Source organism: Thalia democratica, chromosome 4 (genome assembly GCF_965202585.1).
Source record: "Thalia democratica chromosome 4, ktThaDemo2.hap1.1, whole genome shotgun sequence".
In the NCBI taxonomy this organism is placed as follows: Eukaryota; Metazoa; Chordata; class Thaliacea; order Salpida; family Salpidae; genus Thalia; species Thalia democratica.
The window spans coordinates 51,405,651-51,428,975 of NC_139168.1; the positions used below are offsets into that span (position 1 = coordinate 51,405,651).

Here is a 23,325-nt window from a genome sequence, read left to right on the forward strand (position 1 = left end):
TCCAATAACAAGTTCAAGTAAAAGTAGAATAAACTTAAGCTAATAAGTATAAAGCACAAATGTACTTATCTCATAAACAACATAAAATTATATTCATTTGATTTATACAGAACAAACTAGAATTCACCTAAACCTATAAAGTTAAAATGCAGTATTATTTTTCCTGTGTGTTAGTATTAAAAAATGGTTTAAAATCTATAGCTAAACACAAATAAAACTAATAATACTAATAAAGAAGTAAAACGTTTCGACAAAAGCAATCAGCCTCCGACAAAATATACATTTCTTATTAAATTAGATTTAATGAAAATTTATTGCTTTTTAAAGCAGTTCTCAAAAAAAAACAGAGGTAAGCAATTCAGTTTTTGATAAACATCAAGTTACATTATTTAGTTTATTCTGTTTAGTAGGATTAATCAAATAGTAATATTTATCATTTGATTTAGCTTTTTCTCCTGTTTTTATTTACTTCTGATAAAAACTTTAACCTAAAGTATTGAAAAGTGTTTTGTTATGGACAAAACTAACTGTTTTAAATGTCATATTTGTATGAATAAAACTTTAAAATTTAACGATTTTCAGGTTTATATTATAAATTTGTTAGTTTTAATATACTTAAAAAATAAAACTCTATAATTTTATATGAATTAATAACTTTAGTTTCATTTTTTAAGAAACCTACAAAACTTTAAGTAATTTTTGTTTTTTTATGTATTGATAAGCTCGCTTTTTAGCTTTGTAATTAGCTAGTATCTAATTTTTATTTATTTTATTTTCTGTTACCTTATCAATACTACTAGCTTTTTATTTTAAGTCTTAAGTTAATAAACTTATTACTATTAAAAAAGTATATTTTAGTTAAACTTAACATATAATGAGTTAAAGTTTATATCCTAAGTTTTTAGCATATTTTTTAAAGCTTACTAGTAAATTGAAGTAAAGTATCAAACTATTTAAAGTATTTCAATAGTTACATAAAGATAAATAAAGTTTGTAAATATCAAAAACTAATTTGTTAATAAACGGTACAAAAATAAATGCATTTGCATTTTTGTTTACAACTTTATATAAAAAATCAAAACGACAAAAAAATAACAAAACGCTACGCACAAGTAATTTTAGCAGCTATACACATAGCAATTATAATGGTATTGTTATACGAGTTAAAAAAATTGCGATGACAACGACTTTTGAACAAAAAACAACAATATTCAAATAATTTGACAACTTAAACAAAATATGTTTTGAAACACTTTCAAATTACACTCGTTTTTGTAATAGTTGAAAATTTACTTAAAAATTCAACGTAGAAATGCACTGTTCCATCACTTATTACTCTCCACGCATGATCACCTTCTTAAACCATGTTATGGGCGTTTTCAGATAAATTTTTTGTAACGTCACGCGGTTGTTCTACGTTTCGACGGTAGGCCCTTTCTGAGAAGGCCCTATAAAAGAATAATTAAGTTTTATACACAACTTATCAATTATAACAGTTATTTAAGAACAGTTTAGAGGTATTTAAAATACAGTTTATTGACATTAAAATACTACGACAGTACTACTAATTTATTAACATATACAGCGTTCTTAAAGATGTATTATAGCTTTACTTTTTTACAATAATATGAGTTCGTTTTTAATAAAAAAATTTAAACGATTTTCTAAATCGTAGAGCGTAATCATAATTCAATAGACAAAATGTTACAATAGTTTAGATATGTATCAAGATGTAATTCAAAAAAAAAGTAAAGCGTAAAAAAATCAATGTATACCTTTCAGTTCTCTTCTTGCAGTGGCAGCATAGCAAGTTGAAGGATCACAGTAGCCAGCAGTACCCATCGCTCCCTGAGGTCCAGGGTATCCAGGTGGTCCAGGCATACCGGGCTCGCCTCTCTCACCATTTCGACCGTCCTTTCCATAACCAGCTGGTCCTTGGGGTCCTCTTAGGCCAGGTTGCCCAGGAAGACCTGGTGGTCCAACTTGAGATATACCACGGTCACCCTTATCACCAGAGCTTCCTTTTGGACCTGATGATCCGGCAATACCTTGGAGGCCAGGTAACCCAGTAGGTCCTTGTTTACCAGGAGCTCCTGGTGCACCTAAATTTTTTAAAGTAGTTGATTTTAAATTTGAACTTAAAAAATTAATTTTAACAATATCTTTAATTTGAAAACAGTATAAATTGTTTAAGAACTATTTTTTTCAAGTTGATATGACTGTAACTTAATATATATAGACAAATTAACATGATTTATAAATAAATTCTTAGAATTAATATTTATGAAAAAAGTCTTACCATCTTGGCCATTAAATCCAGGTGGGCCTGGGGGACCTGGTTTTCCAGGTGCGGATCTAAAATTGCCAGGTGCAGGAACAGGTCTCATTTCTTCTCTCAAAATTTTGCGACAAAGCTCAAGAATTTTTGCTTCGCTAACTTCAGGTCCCTTAGAGACAAAAAAAAAACTTTAGAGGCAAATTTGAAGTATTACAAAATAAAACATACTGGAGGTCCTTGACGGCCGTTTCTTCCTCTAAGTCCACGTTGTCCAGGTATCCCTCGGGGTCCTGGTGGTCCCTGTGGTCCAGATGGTCCTAAAGGTCCTTGACTTCCAGTAGGTCCACGTTGGCCGTTTTCACCAGGCACTCCGGGCTGTTTGTAACAAAATAAAAAATAAAATTATTTATATAAAATGATACAACAACGTACGGATCCACGTTCTCCAGGAATTCCACCTTCTCCTTTTGGTCCAGCAGGTCCAGCAGGCCCTTCCGCACCTGTTTCTCCAGACGCTCCTTTTTCACCACTATCACCAGTTTGTCCTTTGTGACCTTTAATACCTTGTCTTCCCATTTCTCCTGGGATTCCTTGAATTCCTTGATCACCTAATCCTCCTTTAGGTCCAGCTATTCCAGCTGGCCCCGCAGGTCCTTCTGGTCCTAGTTGTCCTGGTCTTCCCATTTCTCCGGGTATCCCTTGAATACCTTGCTGTCCGGGTCTTCCCATTTCTCCGGGAATGCCTGGAGGTCCAGACTCACCTGGTACACCAGGTTCACCAGTCTCACCTATATCTCCGGCATCACCTCGATGACCTTTTGGTCCCTTTAAAAAATTATAAAAACCTAAAACTAACAAGCTTAAAAGATAATTTGTAAACAGTTTAAAAATAGTTAATAAACATGATCGTATTAATTTCAAAATTAATTATGTATCTTGACGCTACGACAATAGTTAAATAAAAAGTTAGCAGAAAGTAAAAAACTTTGCAAACCGCAAATGTGTTTAGATAAATAAATCTAAGTGATCAACACAAACAGCTTCAAATAAAGAATAATAATAACTAAATATTAGTGAAGTTAAGTTATACTGTTAAAATTAATAACTTATTTTTATGGTTATGAATTACTAATGGAAATTTTAAAGCAATTGAATGGCATAGCAAAAATTTTTCGTTATTAAAAATCAATGCCTCTACATTATTTAAAAACAGCTGTAAATCAACTTCAAGTTCAAGGTTAAGTAACACATTTCTAGTTAGTATAAAAGTTCAATTTATGACCTATTAGATTCTTATGAATTTTTAAAGAAATTATACCTTAAAAATAATTTTAAATTTAAAAAAATACCGGAAGATCTAACTAAAGAAACTATACTAATACCATATTAGATATATAACAACATATAATAGTATTATATAATAAAAAATGTTTATAAATTGTTTATTAAAATAGGAATTTCATATTACTAAAAAGTTTCATGTTCAAGTAAATTTAAAAGTTATTTTATTCTTGTCTCAAAACTAACTTAAAACCAAAGGTATTTAAGAATGCATCAGAAGGCCCAACTAATAAAGATTAAGATAGTAATATTAAAAAAGATTAATTATATGAAAGGATGATTCAAAATAATTCATATTCAATAGAATTTGAAGTACCGGAATTTATATAGTCGTACAAATCTTTTCTGTATAAAAAATTAATTAGTTAAGCCCTTTTTAAAATGTATTACTGCTTGATGAGAAACAATATTATAATCACAATGATTTAGAATGAAGACCCGAATTTAATTTAGTGTAAAGTTGTTTATTACTATCAATTAATAATAGTCAAAAAAATAAAAGTTTTCTTTACATAAACGATTTTTTGATAAAATTAAATGTTAAAAAGTTTATACTTTACAAGTGTTTTTTTATATATTAATCGTGATTAATTAAAAAATATCTTTTACTTGAAACGGTTTTAAGAAATGTTAATACATTCGTAATTTGTGTTTTACTTTTGTTTTGTCAAAACTAATTGTCTGATCACTTTTTGACAAATAAGAAACCTTAAATGTGGCGAGTAAACTGTTTATAGAGCCATAAACAGTATATAATTACTGATTAAAGAAGTTTTTTAAAAACGAATAGAAAATACCTTTAACAACTTAACAAGAATTAAGAAAGAAAAATTTTTTGATATAAAACATCAGACTATTTTTACACTTTATTTATTTTAGTTCACTTTGTAATCTAGAAAGAATGAGCTTTATAGTTGTATATGGAAAAAAATGCTCAACTTACCATAGGACCTGGCTCTCCAGCTGGTCCGGTTTTTCCTATATCACCAGGAACACCTTTCATACCTGGAGTTCCTGGTAGACCATCGATACCATCAAAACCAGCAGGGCCACTTTCGCCAGGAATACCTGGTGGCCCAGGGTTACCTGTTTCTCCACGAGCACCAGTTGCTCCTTTAGGACCATCACCACCTGCTGGTCCTATAGGGCCCTCATCACCAGCTGCCCCCTTTTCTCCAGGTCTACCAGATTCACCTGGAATACCAGCTTCACCCTTAAATAATGTATCAGTTATTAAACGAAATCTCTTTAGACATAATAAATGTACTTACTATTTCTCCTTTAGATCCAGGTGGTCCAATGAATCCTTGGGGTCCACGTGGTCCAGCTTCTCCACCAGGTCCAGGAGGTCCTTCAAGACCAGGACTTCCTTGTTCTCCTTGAGGACCTTGCTTTCCATCTGGCCCCTCTGGTCCAGGTAAGCCTCTGTGGCCTTTAATACCAGGTAAGCCTGGTGGTCCCGCAGGTCCAATAGGTCCGTACTGTACGTGTATCTTATTGTTTGTAACGCTTTTGAAAACTATTTTAGCATCAATAAGAACATGGTCGTTTAAAGTTTTGTTTGTTACAGAAAAAAACCACCGTGTGTATTTTAAAGTTATGGTTGCTTTTCGTCTATTAGTTAAAAAATCATAGATCATTAAGAGAAGTTTAAATAACATTATCAACTAACAATATCTGGACCTCGACCTGCTCCTCCGGTACCATCTCCTGTACCGGAACCTTCAGGACCCTGTGGTTTAGCTTAATTAGTATAGTTATTATTTTATATTTAATTAGTGTTTAGAAACTACAAAATAACCTCTCCAATAATAGTTAGTCCTGGCGGGCCAGGTGGTCCTGGTGGTCCCTAAAAAATAGTATTCATTTTTTAAAGTTAGTTATTAAGTTTTCAACTAAATATTTTAACTTACAGTTGGTCCTGGTTCACCAGTTGGTCCAGCGGGTCCTGGTGCTCCAACACCTGCAGGTCCAGGTTTTCCAGGAGATCCAGGTGCACCCTTGAGTAGCGAAAGAATAAGTTTTGTTGTGAAATAAAGTTTTTGTATGTATATGCTAATTCTAAATTGTATACAATAACTTAAAAACTTTTAAAACTTACAACAGCGCCAGCTGCTCCCGAAACTCCAGCAGGACCCATCTCTCCTTGAGGACCATCAGATCCTGGTTCACCTGGAAGTCCTGGTGGACCAGCAGGTCCCTAAAAGCATACTTTTTGTAACTTGATGTTTAAAGTAAACTAAACATGAAAATAAGAAGCTTTTGACACAAACTTATTCTATTTTAAAAAACATTGAAAAAAAGATTAAACCTCAGCACCGTCAATGCCAGGAATGCCATCAGCTCCGGGAACTCCAGCAGGCCCTTCAACGCCAGGAACACCAGGACTACCATTTATTCCGTCAATACCTGGTAGTCCATCTTGTCCTTGTAGACCAGCTGCACCTGTTGGACCATCTGCTCCAGGTTCTCCTTGTGCACCTGGCTTTCCAGGAGGACCAGCAGGACATGTCAAACACTTTTAAAAATTATCATTTTTAGAATTAAAGATAATTGAGGCATAGTTCGTATAAAGAAATTTAAAAACTATCGAGTTTATAACAGCTCCATTTAAAAACTAATAAATCTATAAGTTTTATTTTTTCGTATTGTTAGTTTAAATTTTTTTGACAAAAGTTAGAGCTTAAGATAAGATGTTTTGAATATTGTTTTTGTAAAAAAAAACCTCTTCGGGTGGTACGGGTTCTTCGTTTGCTGGCTGCACAGGTGACTCATTTACTGGCTGCACAGGTTCTTCATTTGCCGGCTGTACATTCAGTTCTTCTTGTCTTTTATTACGATTTGCTTTATGCTTCCGTTTTTTTCCTTTACCTCTGGCATCGATTAAAGGTGCAGTTAAAATCCCAAGCACCACGACCAACAGGAGGATGCGGCAAAAAGGACGCATCCTTGGTCCGGCGCCGATTTTTACGGATTACTTCTGATTGTATGCCGTTGCGTCTTCAGAAGAGCTAACGTGAGACGCGAACGCAGACTGAAACTGCGTTGGCGTCCGACTTGGTTGCCTTATATCAAAGCTTATATTTGCCTGACAACCACTTCTTTTAATGCCGACAAGTGACGTCTGCAGCCATCAGCGTACCTTAGGTTAAATAATGGTAAAACCATCCGGAAACCAAAAAAAAAGAAAGAAAGTTAAGCTTACATATATAGCTGTTTAAAAATAGTCATTGTTTTTGCTCATTGACGCAATCATGCGAAGTGAAGCATGTCTTTCAGCAAACTTTCTGCATTGCTGCGTTAAATTTTAAATGTTTAAATATTTAATTTTTTTGTATTAAAGTATTTTTGTATTACAGTATTACTAGGTTAAGATATCTATTTAATAATTCTAAAAAACTTATGTTTTTCTGAAGTAAATTTATACTACGTAAACTTCGAAGTCACAACATAAAAAATATTTGTTAAGTAAGTACATACGTTGTATTTGAAAAGTGTCTTATTTTACTTCATTTTCCAAAAGCTAATTTCAGTTGATGGCATAAATTTTTTTTATTAGAGATTAAAAAACTTACATACATCGGCTTTAGAATATTAACTTCTAATTCTTTAAACTCTATGTAATACATGTAATAAGTTTTTTTAAATGTGCACTTAAAGTAATTTAAAATCAATCTTAAAAATATTTTTCACACAATCGACTTTTAAAACAATTCTAGTCAGATATTACTTTAAAAAACATTATGTTCATATACTTTACAATTTTTATTTTCTAAAATTTGTGTTATAGTATTTTAAAGCTGTACTCAAAGACAGACTCCAAAATGAGTAAAGACAGACGAAAATTAATATCATGATAAATTATTTAACGGAAATTATATTTTTAATTGTCTTTAGTAATAATCTTTCTAAATAACAAAATTATATTAAAAGACTTTAAAAAATTAAATGTAACACTAAAATTTTAGAATAAAAGCTTTTTTTAGTTGTGTTTATATGTTGTTTTCATATTGGTCTTATTGCTTTTGTATTAAGATATTGGTTACAGTAAGTAACTATAGAAATTGTAATTTCAGGTACAATTTTAGCTAAAATATCAATATAATTAGATCATTTAGATCAAATAAAAATTTCTTTTAAAAACACTTTTCAGAGCAAATAAATAAATGCTTAAACATTTAATGTGAATCGTTCACTACTTTATTGTAAAATTTTCATTTATAATGGAACAAGTTAATTGTTAAACTAAATTTGTAATAGCTATTTATTTTTTTTTGTAGATCATCTATTTAACTTACAGGAAGTAGTTTGAAATACAGTTGCAATACTAAGCAATAAGCTAAACGTTGTAAAAATTTTTTTTTTGATTATGCTAAGTAAAGAAGCTTTTAGTAATTAAATTTTTAATAATTAAAAATACAGTGGGCGTTATAAGACAATGATGTGGCACTACTTTGTTTTTAATTGTCAGTAAAATATATATCATAGTTTATACTAAAAAAGTTTAGCTAAGTTAGCTTTTTTGTTTGCATTTAAGTCTAATATTTTGTTTGTAGTTTTTTTCGAAATTTTATTTAACTTCACAGTTGCTTAGTCCAACCTTCGTAAGATTACTAATTTATTTTAGGTTACGCTTAAGACAAAGGTTTGGTACAAATAAACAATTTATCGAAAGCTTTATTAATATAAACTTAGTTGAGTTCTAACTTTATAAAAAAACATTACAGTTTTAAGAAATTTGTGATTATAAAAACTTAAATAAGATAAATGTTACAAAATTCTTTATTTAAAACAACAGTTTATAAAACTTTCATTACAACGACGATTTCAATAACACGCAAAAGAGTAATTATAATAGTAACAAATTTGATAAGGAACGATTTACTAAAATTATCATTGCTTTGTAAAATTAATTGATTAAATACACAATAATTTCAGTTTATATACACTAATGAATATTACTAAACTAATTGAAGTTTATTTGTATATATAAAAATAACTTGAAGTTGAAAAAAAAACTTAACATCACAAATACTATTGCTCAAAGACTTTTATAGTAACATATAATTCTGTATGAAAATTGAATAATATGTAAATGATAGAAAAATAGTTCTTTTTATAAATTCAAATTACATTTATATTGACTCTTTTATTTATCTTTTTAATACATACACCTAAAAATTGTATTTTGCTATACCAATAATTAATATTTATATAATTACGAAAATTGTAATAAGGTTCTTACAAATGGCTGAAACTTTTTACATACATACTCATCTATATTTTATCATGATGAATAGCTATTATATTCTTAAAAATATCATATATTTTCATTTTATTCTCAAAAACATTTAAAACTTCCTAAATACTAATTAAATATGAAAATTAAATCATAATAAAAATTATCGTATTTTCCTATTTAGAACATACTATGTTGAAAACATAACAATTTCTGGAAAGCTAAGAATTTTTTTAATTATATAGAAAACTTATTTTTAGTGGTACTTATAAAGCATAGTAAAAAGGAATAATTTATTATTTGTAATCAATAAATCTTTTTTGTTTTGCATTTTTATGTTCATAAAACATTTAGTACTTCATGTCAAACGAAGTCTTGTTGTAGCAAAAATTTAAATTTAAGTTAATTAAAAGTTACTTATATTGTTGAAAATTACTTAAAAGTATTCAAAACTAATTATTAACAATGATCTAATAAAACAAGCTCGTTGGAATCTACAACTATCAAAAAAAGTTAAACAGAACTTGGTTTATTCAAATGTGCTAAACATTTTACATAGTTCGACGGAGTTCTGAAAGAAAAACAATAGGTCCAAAAAAAAATTGTGATGATTATTATGTGTATAACTAATTATAAACCATAACTAAAATAGACTAATAACTAATAGTGTTAAAATTACATACTAGTCATTCACAGTGTAAAATAAATTAATTGTAAGTAAAACGATAAGCATTGTATAATAAACTTAAACTATGAGCTATGAACGGTTATATTTTATTGTTCATTACAACTTAAAATAATTACATAAACAGCTTTAAATATCGTACGTAACTAATTTAAGTTGTATAGAATAATCAAATAAAATCTTTTGAAGAACTATAATTAAAATTTATTTATTTCCTTATATTTTTACATTTGAATTTACACTTACATTATATTGTGAATGATCAATATGTATTGTAATTACTATTAGTTCGTAATCTACTACAGTTATGGCTTATACATACATTCATCTTTGATATCTTCTTTTCTTATTTGCAATATTTTTTTTTAAATTAAACTTAGCAATATTAAATGCACACAAAGGTTTTAAAGTTAAAAATAACCTAATCTAATTAAAAAAAAACGTTTTTTTGTAGTATTTTTAGAATTTAATTCCTTTTGAAAAAAGTCATATAGAACCTATCTAGTTACAAAACAGAACAAATGTTAAAAAACATATTGTTTTTTTTTAAACTTTAAAGATTTTTGTCAAAATTTAAACAATAAATAGATAAATTAAGTGCTAATGTAACATTTTGTTAATGTTTGAACAAAATAATACTATTGTTAGTATAGCTTTGTTTATACTATGTCAACTTCCTTTTGCCTCTTCTTATTTTATTAGCTTTATACGTTAAATACGTTATACAATATAAATAAACAAAGTGTTACATCTGAAATTTATGTTCAGTATTTTGAAGTTGATTTAAATTTAAACGGTTTTTATGTAAGTAGTACGCTTTTTTATCTAAATATAAATATAGTGATAAACAATTATTTTTGTTTTTCAATAGTATATATGCAAGGATTATTCCTTAGGCACAACAGGTCTCGACAATTTTAGTTTGGAGACAAAGTTGATTTTTATATTTATTTATTCATAAAGGCATCAACTAATTTAATTTGAATTTAATTATAATTTCTTGCACTATTGTATTTTTTTTAGTAATCCATCGTCTTATGTTTATTTTATTTTGCAGGCCTGAAGATCCCTTAGGGGTAAAACATTGTTGCCTTTGTGAATAAATAAATTTAAAAATTAAGTTTTTCAATAGTCTCTAGTTTTTTTAAACAATTCTTACTACTATCATTAAGATTATAATTGTTGTTTTGTTTTTATTGTCATCATTATACATTTTTGTTATTTTCCTATTTTATTGTTTACTTGAAAACTTTAAAATTTTTAAATCGAAGTATTTGTTGAGAAAAAGTAAACCTTAAGCAAATAGGTATAATACTTCTATTGTTGTATTTTTTTTTTGCTGAGCCCATTTTTTTAAACTAAATGACCAGCAAATTACGGACCACGTTAAACATAAATTTTCTATACACAAATTATCTTTTGGTTGAAAAAGTATTAAAAAAAATATATGTTTTTAAAACAAAAACTTACTAAAACAAATAAAGTATAGTTTTTAGTAAGCAATTTCGCTGATTTTATAACCACTTTTTTACAAATTTATTTGTAAACTTTATTTTGACGGCTTGCGTTTTTTTTCTAATAATACTGGTTATTGTTTTAAAAAGCTGTCGACCTTTGTTATAAATTAAAAAAGTTTTATTAGAATTTTAGTGTAATGTTTTAAAATTGCATTTGATTTCTGTTTTTTAATTATTGTATACTAAACTTTCAAATATTATTCTATGAAAATACTAAATTAGCAGTTTAAGTTTTTTATAGCTATGAAAAATAACAAAATCAACAACAAATCAACTACGGAAGAAAATTTGAAATCAATCGAAACAAGGCTTAAAAATCTTTACAAACTATGCCCCAAAAAAAAACGCAAACAATTTTTAAAACCAATTTTAACATATACAGAAAAAAAAGTATGTAGAAATCAAAAACCAAAACTGCTAATATTATCAGTTTTTGTAGCAATAAGTGCTTTCATAATGTTGGATCCTGACATGTTTTACATTCGTGCAACAACTAAAAAATCATTCATTTGGGTTCGAGCTAATTATATAATACACTTAAAAATGAACAGTAAACGGTTTTTTTTTTTAGGAACACATAATAGAGCTCTATTTAAAAATTAAAATGTTTTAAATTAAAAATTGAAAAAGCTTATTCGTATTCAAGTTATAAGATATGATAAATATTGTTGCTTTAAATAATAAGTAAAATTTGTCGATTGTTTATAAACTAAATTTAGAAAATACAAGTTATGCACTAACACTTTAAAAACCAATTTTTTACTACAATAAAATAATATTTAAAACCATTATATTGTATAAAACTAAAACTGGAGTTTACTATTTATCTTAATGTTGCTATAAAATAATTTGTACAAATAAATTAAGTTGTTTCCTGACTTTGATTACAACTCGTACTTTGATGCTGAGTGTTTGATAAACAATCCCTATATTAAAGAAAGTAATGCTAGTGGAAGACTGGAACCAGCCGCATGTAAGGTTAGAATACTGTAAACAAATGAAAGCTTAAAACAAAGTGTAATGTACTATTTAATTTAAATTTATTTTACATAATATAAAGTTTTAACAAAAATGACTACCTACTAGATATAACTAGTTTATTGTAAAAAAGCTAAGACTGTTTTACTAAAGCTGGAGAAAGAGAACTAATTCAAAGAAAAGTTAAAATATCCAAATGCACACACATACTTATTAATAAATTGTGTTTTTAACACTTAAAAATAGTTTTGTTTCGTACATTAAAGTTAAGTACTACTTTAATTACATGGTAAAAAAACTAACATGATTTGTTTATCATAATACTAAGTTTCGATTTTGTAAAATAATAAGAGTAAGTAAGAAAAGAAATATGTGTTCGTTATATTACGTATGTTCAGATAAAAATGTTTACAAAATAAGTGTTTTTTTATTGTATCAAGAACAGACAAAAATTAAAAATATATTAAATAGTTCAATGTTTATAGTTTTCAAATATTAGTTGTTAAACATAGTTTTGTAAATACTTAAAATTTAATAAATAAAGCATATTTTAAATTTTCTAAAGTATCATAAATTATATAACAGCTCTGTGAACATTTAGTTGTCGAAAAGTTACGTGATGTGGATCCAAAAAACTTCTCTAAAAATCTATTAGACTGGCAGCCAGTTATTATAACGGATGCAATGAAAAAATGGAACTCTACTAAATTATTTAGTGATTTCAGATTAAAAGAGTTTGTTAAAGTATGTTTTGGTATAAAAAATGTGTTATTATTACACAATAGCGTTTCGAATTCTAAAACACTAGAGCACTCGTGTAATTACTTCTATAAAACAGTTTACATATAAAAACTACTTTTAAAATTATTTATCTTACTGGTTTTTATTATGATTTCTTGAAAGCATACTAAAAATTTTTAAACAATATTTAGATTATGAAGTAAACAGATGTTCTTTTTATTAATGATTTTTCATATATCGAATTAAAGTCAGCTTTTGAACTCCTACTAAACTAAATTTTATAAGCAAATTTACTATAATGTAGTATAAGTTTTTATTATGTGGGGTAGGCCTTTTTATTGGTAGTTTTTTTTTTGAGCAATATTGGGTACTTTTCAGCATATAATTGCAGCAATTTTGCAAACAAAGGCTCCAATATTTTGATGACGTCATGCCATACTTTGGGTAGTTTTGGTAGGACTTTTTATGGGTAGTATTGCTGCAATCAATTCTGCCCTTAATTTGATATGACGTTATTAAAATTACGGGTAGTATTTAGATGTTGCTGTAATTAAATTGCTGCAATTAAATAAAAATAAAATACTGTCCAGGCTTTATATAACTATTATGGATAGTTTTTGTTGTTTTAAATTTATAAACAAACAAATAAAAAATAACTTGAATGCCCATAAACTAATAGTTTGATTTATTTGTATATTTATTTAAATTATATTTTGTAAATTAGCAAAAGTAATGGCTTTCATTATTATAGATATTTTGAATAGTATTGTATTAAAGATTTTTTAAACAAAATTAAAAAGTTAAACTTGAACGCACATACACCAGTTGTTTGATTTATAATTGTATATATGTAATTTATATTCAGTAAACTTATAGAAGTAGTGGCTTGGCCTTATGTGTACTATTTTATGGACACTATTTTATAATTTTGACAATTTTTTTAGTTATTAAACTTTAAGAAAATATAATTTAAATAAATGGACATATAAATCAAACAATAAGTTTATTTGTAACTAGACACTGCTTTATTTTTCATTTAATTGGACCAACATATCAATACTACCCATAATTTAAATGAAATCACATCAAATTATGAGCAGAATTGATTGAAGCAATTCTACACATAAAATAGTGCCCATAGAATAGTACACATAAGTCCAAGCCACTACTTTTATAAGTTTACTAAATATAAATAAAATAGAAAAACTTATAAATCAAACAATTGATTTAAGTGTATACAAGTTTTTGTTTATTTTTCTTTATTAAATCTTAAATAAAAAATTATTCATATATCTTTTAATAATTCTAGCCACTACTTCTCTTAGTTTACAAAATATAATTTAAATAAATGTACAAATAAATCAAACTATTGGTTTATGTGTATTCAAGTTATTTTTTATTTGTTTGTTTATAAATTTAAAACAACAAAAACTATCCATAATATTTATATAAGGCCTAGACATTTTTTTTTCAATAAATTTCAGCAACTTAATTGCAGCAACATCTAAATACTACCCATAATTTTAATGACATCACATTAAATTATGGGCAGAATTGATTGCAGCAATTCTACCCATAAAATAGTGGCCATAAAATACTACCCATAAAAAGTCTATATACTTTATTTTTGCTTCAAAACTACCCAAAGTAAAGTCAATGGTGTCATCAAAATATTGGGTACTTTTTTTGCAAAATTGCTGCAATCAAAAGTACCCAAAATTTAAAACTACCCATAAAAAGTCCTACCGATAAAATACTAAAGTAAATAGTTTACTTGTATGACGTTTTCACATATTTTCAGAATTATTTATTTTGCATTGACGAGCTCTTTGAGCGAAACTTATTTTTCTGAATTTTTTTTTAAGTAAATAAAAGTAAGTTATAAGTGTACTTGATTTATAAAAACTTACGACATTTGAATTATTTAATACTTACACAATTTTATGAAGACTTAAGCTTGTTGTCACGTACTCTAATAGTAAAAGACATCCAGATAAAAAGTAAAACTTAAAATAAACAATTTTAGTATTGCAACTTATAGCTAGCTAAAAACTCTGCATACTTTTTCTATTAAGGAGGCAAGTAAACTTTGTAAATCTTGATTAATTAAATTCATTGGACACTGTTTTTATATACATTTACAGTTTATTTTTTTGTTAATAGCTCCACTTCATACTGCCTGAATTAGGAAGGAGCTCATCGTATTGTAGCCCAATGATTAAAATGTCAAACAACTCAACTAATTCAATTAATAATATACCAAGCTTATTTGATTACATTGTAAGCAATTGGAATAAAAATGAGTTACACTTTTCTGCATCTTGGTTTGTTTTGTTATACACATATTTATACATATTTTGTTTTTCAAGTACTTTTTTAATTCAGATTACTGGACCTAACTTGTGTATATGTTTAACACAATAGATCTTTTTACAAGTTTATATATATATGCATTTTTACATTATACATTTTATTACTGAACTATAGTTTTCTTGTGGATAAACATATATGATTTAATCTAATACATGTAACAATTAGATCTTAGTTAGTTGAACTTGAATAATATAAAAATTGTTGCAGAGTTACACTGTGTAAAACATTTTAAATTAGTGTTTACAATACAATACTTTTGCTCATTAAAGCAAAAACTGTTAGAAGTAAAACAAAAAAATAACTAACGATTGGCTAAAAAGTCTGTTTAAACGTTCAAAGTTAATAAAAAAAATTATGTATCAAAATTTTTATACAAATGCTAACTTATTTTTGTTATCTGAAAAATTTTATTCTTATTTTAGCTTCATTTATAACATATTAATTTACCGCTTAATTACAAAATGTTATAAGATTGTCTTAACAATACTTTCTAATAATTTTAAACTTAGATTCTTTTTTTGTTATTTGAAATTCAGATATACTTAGCAAAAGTTTGGGTAGTTTAACAAATTCCTTATTTTTAAATTATAATAGAATAGTTGATAAAATTCAATAAGTTAAATGGAGATAGTGTTTTTAAATTCTTTAATTCATGAACCTAACTATTTTTTGAAAAACAAAACAAATTCTATAATTCCTAAATGTTTTTTTGACCGCTTAAAAAGTTTATAAAGTTCTAACTTTTCAAAACTTAATTACCATATTTTTTTAATAGTTAGTTGAAGCAGTTATTTTAATTAGTAAATGAAGTTTTACCATTTTGTTTTACGTGTTTGAGATAAAAAACAATAGAAATGTAGTTTTCGAAATTAAATAGTTTTGTTAAAATTTTAATCAAGTTACGTCTTATATATTATAACAACATATACATGTATTTTATACTATAGAGTAGTGAAACATGTTTTAAAATAGAGATTAAGTCCTTTAAATAAAGCTATTTTAAATTTATAATAAATAAATTACCAGTTTCATTATATTTTTTTGTTTTTGAGGAGTAATTTTCTGTGTTTTGAAAATATAAATAAACAATTAGTGCTGTTATTTACAATTAAATAAAAGTTAAAATAGGTAAATTTGAAAAGCAAATAGATAAATGTAAAAGGAAAAAAGATTGACTCAACATTTAACTACCAAAGTTTAATAAGCATAAGTGTATAAAAGTATATATTTTTTGAAAAAAGTTTAAGTTTGACATACACATTGATTAAAAATATAACAAGATAAAAAGTATATATAATGTACTAAAGTGTTAAACAAAATTACACATAAAATATTACATAACTGCTGTGTTACGATTATACAATTGAAGTTTAAAATCTAGCCTTTTCAAAGTGATCAGTTTCTAGATTATGATTTAAATAAATGTAGAAATATATTAATAAAATTAAAATTCTTTGTTATATGTTCGAACATAAGTTAAAATTCCTCAAAATAGTTAAATTTATGCCTTGATTTAAGTGTTTAAGGTAATTTGTATGTCATATTACAAAAAACAAGTTTGATTTTAACTTTAACAAACAATACACTTAATCCTTTAATTAAAAACAAAAACTTTTTTATATAAACGGTTTGTGATTTTTTTATCTCTTAATTAACTATATGTAATAAAACATAATTCCTTAAAATAACTATACTTTTAATATCTTATTTAGTTTTTTTGTAGCTCACTATACTTTTCGTAGTTTAATTTTATCTTTCCCCATTTGTATCTTTAAAAATATTTAATAGTATATGCATAGTTGTTTTTGTGCATTTTTTACCTTAATAAAACAAAAAAAAAAGTTTACTATTTCCTTTATGTTATCAAACATAAACACTGTAGATAGTTTTATTTTAGTGTTTTATTCGCTTATAAAACTTTAAAGCTACTAAGCTTTGAAATCTTTTAGCAAAGCTCTTGAGTAAAACTACTATTGCGTACTTGACTACATATTAATAAAGTTTTATGTTTAGTGTTATTATTTTTGAAATAGCTCATGTTCCGTATTTTTCAAAATTAAGTCAAATCTTTATTTTACAAGCATAAATTTTCTTAAAAGCTTTTAATTTGAAACGATCTATTTAAAACTGGGACATAATTTCCAAATGTTAATCTTTACTTATACAACTTCAACATAATTATTATAACATTGAGCTTTGCTGGATATTTTTAATTATATTTTTTATGATAAAATATTACTGCAGGACAAACTGCAATAAGAAAAGTTACAACGCAATAAGGGATTATTATGATAAGGCATATTTCTTACCTGATATGACAGAAGTAAATCGATATAAAAACTCTGTTTTACTCAGTAGTCGAACCGTAATAGAGAATAATGAGACATCAATTTGGGTAAGTTTAACTTAGTCTAACTTAACAAAAACTTTTGTGCAAGGTTAATTGTGTATAAATAATTGTATGAAATAACAAGAGTAGTAGTTTCTAACGATTTAAAAAAAAACAAGAACTAAGTTACTTTTGTTGAAAGCAATGTTATTGTATTTAATTTATTAACACAACAACATACTTAGTTTTTTCGTGTTTATATTTTAAATAATATACTGCTTCTTTTGTAGCATACATGATAATAAATTCCTTGATTAAACTATTTTTAAGCACTAAGAATTCTAAAGAACAATATTTGAATATCCGATACTTTTTTTTACTGACTTTGCAACATTAAGTATTGAATATTTGGCAACTTTGATTTTGTGTTCGAAAAATCTAACATATAGCATAGTCACTAGAAGCTTTGTGTATTAATATTCTTTACTAAAAGCATTTTAAATATTAAATTTACTAACTTATTTTGACTCCCTTGTGACTATCTACAAGTAGTGTTGCGTGGTCTTTTTGTTAAGGGTGTTAGAGATTGACGTTTTCAATATTAAAAAACCTCCTAGTTTGAAACTTTAAATAAAAATCATATAGGGAATATGAAGAAATAGGCTAATTAAAAAAAAAACTATAAAATTTTTGTTTAAATAAATCTTAAATAAAAAATAAATGAATTTTTTAAAAATGTCTCATACCTGTATATATCATTACTCTTTCTTAACAACATAACTACTTTTTTTGAATTGAAAATTCATTATAATTTTTTTATATGCTCAAAAATAAATTTTCTGAATTAAAATTAATACTTAACTAACTAGTAATAAAAAACGGTTTTTATAATAAAAAAAAACTTTGTGCATGTAATTTGATGAAAAGTAAGGAGTTATTAATATCTAACTAAAAAAATACTTATCTAAAACGTCTAAAACTTTTTATACAAATAACAAAATAAAAGGTAATGTTTATTCAGACTTGATCTAAAAGTTTTTAAACAACCTACAGGTAACAATACATCATATCAAAAAGAAATTATATAAAAAGTGTAAGGTTTTTATAAAATATCTAAAAAATGTTAAACTTTAAAATTTTGTAGAAACAGCTTTTTTAATTTTTGAGTATGTTTTTAGTTTAAAAAAAATTTATAATATCTTTTTTCATAATCTTTTTTCTTGGTATTTTTAAACTAGACCAAGAAAATTTGTTTTAAATCAAGCTAGGAACACTTTCTGAAGTATTTAGGTTGCTAGTTTAAATAATAAAAGAAGAGATAAGTTTTATAAATCTATAAATTTATTGTTCTGTTTCCCCCTCCAATAAGAGGCTCTTACTTTGACTGGTCTTACCTAAATGGTTAATTTGAATTTTATAAACCAGTAAAATGAATTTGTAGGCTAGCGAAAGATTTATAAAACAACTTAAAAAAAGTTTTTCACCACCCCACTTTAATTAGTAAAAGGATGTGGATCTTAACTTAGACTTTATTTTTACATAAAATTTATACTACTAAGTGAATACCAAACTTATTTATAACGAGTACTTTTTATTTTTGATATGTTTTTTATTTTTACAATATTGGGCAAACACATTTAAAACTTGCATGTAACTTGTTAGCTACGTATAGCTGATTTCAATAGTAAAAACTATCAAAAAACAAAACTAATTTTATCTAAAATAAATCCAAGTATCATATGTAAATAATAAAGTTAGCCTTTATTTTCTTTTGCTTTAAGATAAATAAAAGATGATATGTGAAAAAGTAGTTTAGTTTTTTATGTACAATTAGTAAAAGAATTGTCAATAAAACACACACAAAACTGTTTAGTTTTGTAATTTTGTTAATATTCCTTTTAAAAGCTTGTTATAACTTTTGGCTCTGATAGTTTTTTTTGTATATGTGTTGACCACTTGCTTTTGATCTTGTAACATTCAACTCAGAAACTAAACAATACCAAATCGATAACCAAAAGGTTCCTTTGTACACCAAGTCCTTAGACCAAACATTTGGAGCGCTTTTTTATCGTTCAATAAACAATATATATACTTTCAGTATACCACAGATATTTTTGTGTCAAAACTTTATTCCGACTAACGGCGTTTCACTGCTCTCAAATAAATTTAAGAACAGAACTACGGAGTCTCAAAAAAGCTCTAAGAATAAAATTAAATATCTAAGAATAATTTTTTTGAGACTCCGTAGTTCTGTTCTTAAATTTATTTGAGAGCAGTGAAACGCCGTAAGTCGGAATAAAGTTTTGACACAAAAACATCTGTGGTATATATTCCGATAAGCTTAGCTTATCAGGATCTCCAGGATTTAACGCCTTTTAACGTTACATCTTATACTTTCAGTATATTCAGTTTGTTTATACTTAACTTTTTTCAATGTATTATGTTCTAAAACTAATGTTTTAATTCACATAGCGCTGCATTTAATGGAGCTCTAAAATTAAGCTTTTAAAAATTATTTAGTATGGAAACTTGTATATGTTTAAAATTCAGCTGACACAGGTTGAGCTTGCAGCGACATTTTACCGAATATTTAAAGATTGAATGTAAAGCTAGAAAAACAAACAAACTTATCGATAAATTCAATGAAAAGAGTTAAAAAAACTGAAATTAATTGAAATTTTTATTTTTCTTCTTTTTTTTTTTTGATAGGTGGAACAACAGCTCCAGTGTGCCACCCCAAGCGACGTCCCTGCTATCTACCAAACAAACAGTAAAAACTATAAAAAATTGCTTAAAATGTTTTATTTTTTCGATCTTAAAAAAATTAATCTATTACAACTTATAGAATTCCTGATATGATAGTTTTAATCTATGTTGAGTTATATACACAACAAAAAAAAAGTCTTAGCTTGTTTTTGTCTCAGTGTCATAACCCTATGAAAAACTCAAAAGCTGTAAAACAGTTGCCATAACTTTCTATTTATCTTTAGCATAATGTTTGTTTCTTTATGATACTCAATAAAATTTGGCTTTTTCGGTTACTTATAAGAACTATGGTTGTAAGTGATAAAAATTCGACTTTAGGAATTTTTTCTGTAAAACTTACAACTTGAAAATTATATTTGGTGGTTATATTAGATTTATAAAAGGATTAGAATTTGATAGTAAAATAGTGTGTTGATGTTTATGGTTTGCAAATTCAAAATCATTTTGTTTTAAATAGAGGTTTGTTATAGTTATAAAGAGGTAAAGTCAATTCTAATTTGTTTCATAATTAAAAGGAAAGTTCAAATGACGTCATTTTGTTCAAAGTTTAAAAATCTTACTTAAGATTTTTAAAATATTACCTTGTTTTTTCTGTACTTCGTTCTTGCTTAAATAATGCAACTACGTAGCTTTATTCTATTATGATTATTAAGAACTGTTGAACATCTTTATCAAAGAATTAAATTTAATACAAGATTAAGTTTTTCACGTTGATAGAAAAGAAATATTAAAGTTTAGCTATTAGCTATAATATGTTTAAATGTATTACTTTGTCTTTTTATGATTGTCAGATTATGATCTTTAATAGTATTTTGTTTTACAATAATACTTACTGAAAAACGTATGTTGTACCTGAACACTTTTTTAGATTAAGTTAAACTTTTTGTCTAAAAGTTACAGTATATTAATTAATGCCTTCATCAAGACTGTGCTCAAAACAAACACATTAAAATGTCTTTCTTATCTGAGCAGCATTTTGAAATTCGATATCAAGAAAAACAAAGACTCTATAAAAGATTTAATACTTTTTATAACACACAAATGAAAAAGTACATAAAACAAAATTTTCGTAAACAAAATTTTCCTTTAAATTTTTAAGTAAAAAAAGAACGAAATAAACAGGGTTGCATAAAAGTACAAAACTAAAACTTAACACCTTAACATTTGCGCTTAAGTACCTTACTTTATACAAATAGTTTTCAAAATAAAACTTTTAGTCTACTAAAAGCATTTTTTTTCAATAAAAACATTCTACACGAACAGAACTTGAAAAATAAATTATTAATTTAGTGAGAATATAAATTATAATAGTCGAGCAAAACATGTTAAGTATAAGTAAATTTACAGTTACAAATACTCTTGATTGAAGGGTTTGATAATTCTTTGATTGAAATATTTTTTTTTAAGTATGAAACAGTTCATTTAGAAAAAAATGATTTTGTAGGCACGTTTTCGTGAAAACATGGATGGGATGTGGATTGCTCAAATACACGGTGTCATGCAGTTCAGACTTGTTCCAAAACATGAATGTCGAGAAAAATGTGCTGTGACAAAAGTTATTCTTAGAAAGGGTCAAGTGTGTTAGTTTTTTCTAATGCATGTACATTACACTAAACTGTTATACTTTTTTAGATTAATTTTAAACGTATGAAAAAAAGTGAAAAAACTATTTCTTTTTAAGTAACACAAATAATAATCCTTGAAGAAAAGAAAATTTATAGTAAAATTCAAAATACTCATTTTTTAGCATCTTAACTTGTGAAAAATCATCTTAAGCTTTAAAACGGTATAATTAACAAAACAGTGAACGTTGTCAATGCTCTGTATTCCGTTTACTTCAGATCAGAACAGCATCATGCAGTTGCAATTTCTGTTGGATATCAATTTAATTAAAATTACTTTGCTTTTGTTAAATAGTTTAATTTATTATTTTTGATAAATTAGAACTTTTGTTTACAAAATTGCTTTTAACTTTTACTGAATGTTTTTGTCTATATAGCGTTTGAAATATAGTAATGGTTGTTGTAGTTTATTTTGTTTTTAAGTGTGATATTTTATAGGAAAAATAAAAGTGTTATAAAAAAATCTATTTTTAACTTTCTAAATATTTTAAAAGTGTAATTGCTAAAACAATATTTTCATATGGTTTAAAACTGTTACGAAAGAATTTTATTTTAGTTATTTTTAAATTAAATATTACGTTCATTAATACTTATTAGTGTACAAACTACTGTTTATAGGTGCTTTCTCGCTAATCCGGCCAAGTTTGACAAGATTTTTTTGAAAATACGGCCGGATTTGCCTTTGGCCGGATAAGAACAAAATATCGCTTTTTTTACAAGTTATCTACCTTAGTTATATTATGAATGTATATAACAAAACGTACTATAAAATTTCTGTTAATTAATTTATTTTACTTTATTCAAAGAAAAAAGAATAAAAACAGACAAAACTAAACGAAACAAAATTTTATAAGTTCAAAATTAATGGAAAAAAACTACACTGTTAACACTTTAACTAAATTAAGATTTTTTTTTGAAAAAAAGAAAGAATGGAAGATTGTTTTACAGTGCTTTCTCGTTTCTTAGCAGAAAACTCACGAAATTGGATGAGTTTTGACACATCTTCAGGTGTGGCTTCTGGTTGGCAACGATAGTAAGCTAAGTAATCGTCAATTTTCTGCATGGCTTCAGCATGAGAAAATGGACACTTAGAAGGCTGGGAAACACCAATTTCATCTTCAACAACTTCAACAGCCTCTTTTTCGTTATCCCCAGTAACCAGTTCAACAATTCCTTGCTCGTCCATATGCTCATATCCAGGACCATCGCAACTCATCCATCTTTGAATATCATCTTCTGTAAATGTGATATTTAATCTCGCAAATTGCTGTACAAACTCGTTGTCTTGAGTTTTTTCTGAAGGGTCTATGTTTTGCATGGAAGAGCTTTGCTGTAATGGCATTAATTTCTTCCATGAGTTTCTAATGGAAGAAGGCTTTACCATACCCCAAGCAGATGAAACGGTGTCGACAACTTTTGTCATGTCGATTCTTTTTAAAAAATCTTCAATTGTGAA

At 26.4% G+C, this 23,325-nt stretch overlaps 2 protein-coding genes across 2 annotated transcripts; one reads left to right on the forward strand and one right to left on the reverse strand.

Moving 5' to 3' along the window:
- Positions 1–1,038: 1,038 nt before the first annotated feature.
- LOC145834616 (uncharacterized) lies at positions 1,039–6,761 on the reverse strand. The gene is made up of 13 exons (XM_082942088.1): positions 6,345–6,761; positions 5,931–6,137; positions 5,721–5,819; positions 5,533–5,619; positions 5,421–5,468; positions 5,292–5,351; positions 4,891–5,100; positions 4,563–4,832; positions 2,711–3,103; positions 2,507–2,653; positions 2,300–2,447; positions 1,776–2,102; positions 1,039–1,448 (listed from the first exon to the last, which is right to left on the reverse strand). Exons 1-13 carry the CDS (start codon positions 6,564–6,566, stop codon positions 1,414–1,416), a joined length of 2,253 nt encoding a protein of 750 aa, XP_082798214.1. The 5' UTR covers positions 6,567–6,761; the 3' UTR covers positions 1,039–1,413.
- A 4,529-nt stretch (positions 6,762–11,290) lies between these two features.
- Positions 11,291–22,156, forward strand: LOC145835006 (uncharacterized). The gene is made up of 7 exons (XM_082942536.1): positions 11,291–11,573; positions 11,928–12,038; positions 12,624–12,782; positions 14,943–15,103; positions 17,397–17,547; positions 21,692–21,827; positions 22,052–22,156. Exons 1-7 carry the CDS (start codon positions 11,304–11,306, stop codon positions 22,138–22,140), a joined length of 1,077 nt encoding a protein of 358 aa, XP_082798662.1. The 5' UTR covers positions 11,291–11,303; the 3' UTR covers positions 22,141–22,156.
- The last annotated feature ends 1,169 nt before the right edge of the window (positions 22,157–23,325 follow it).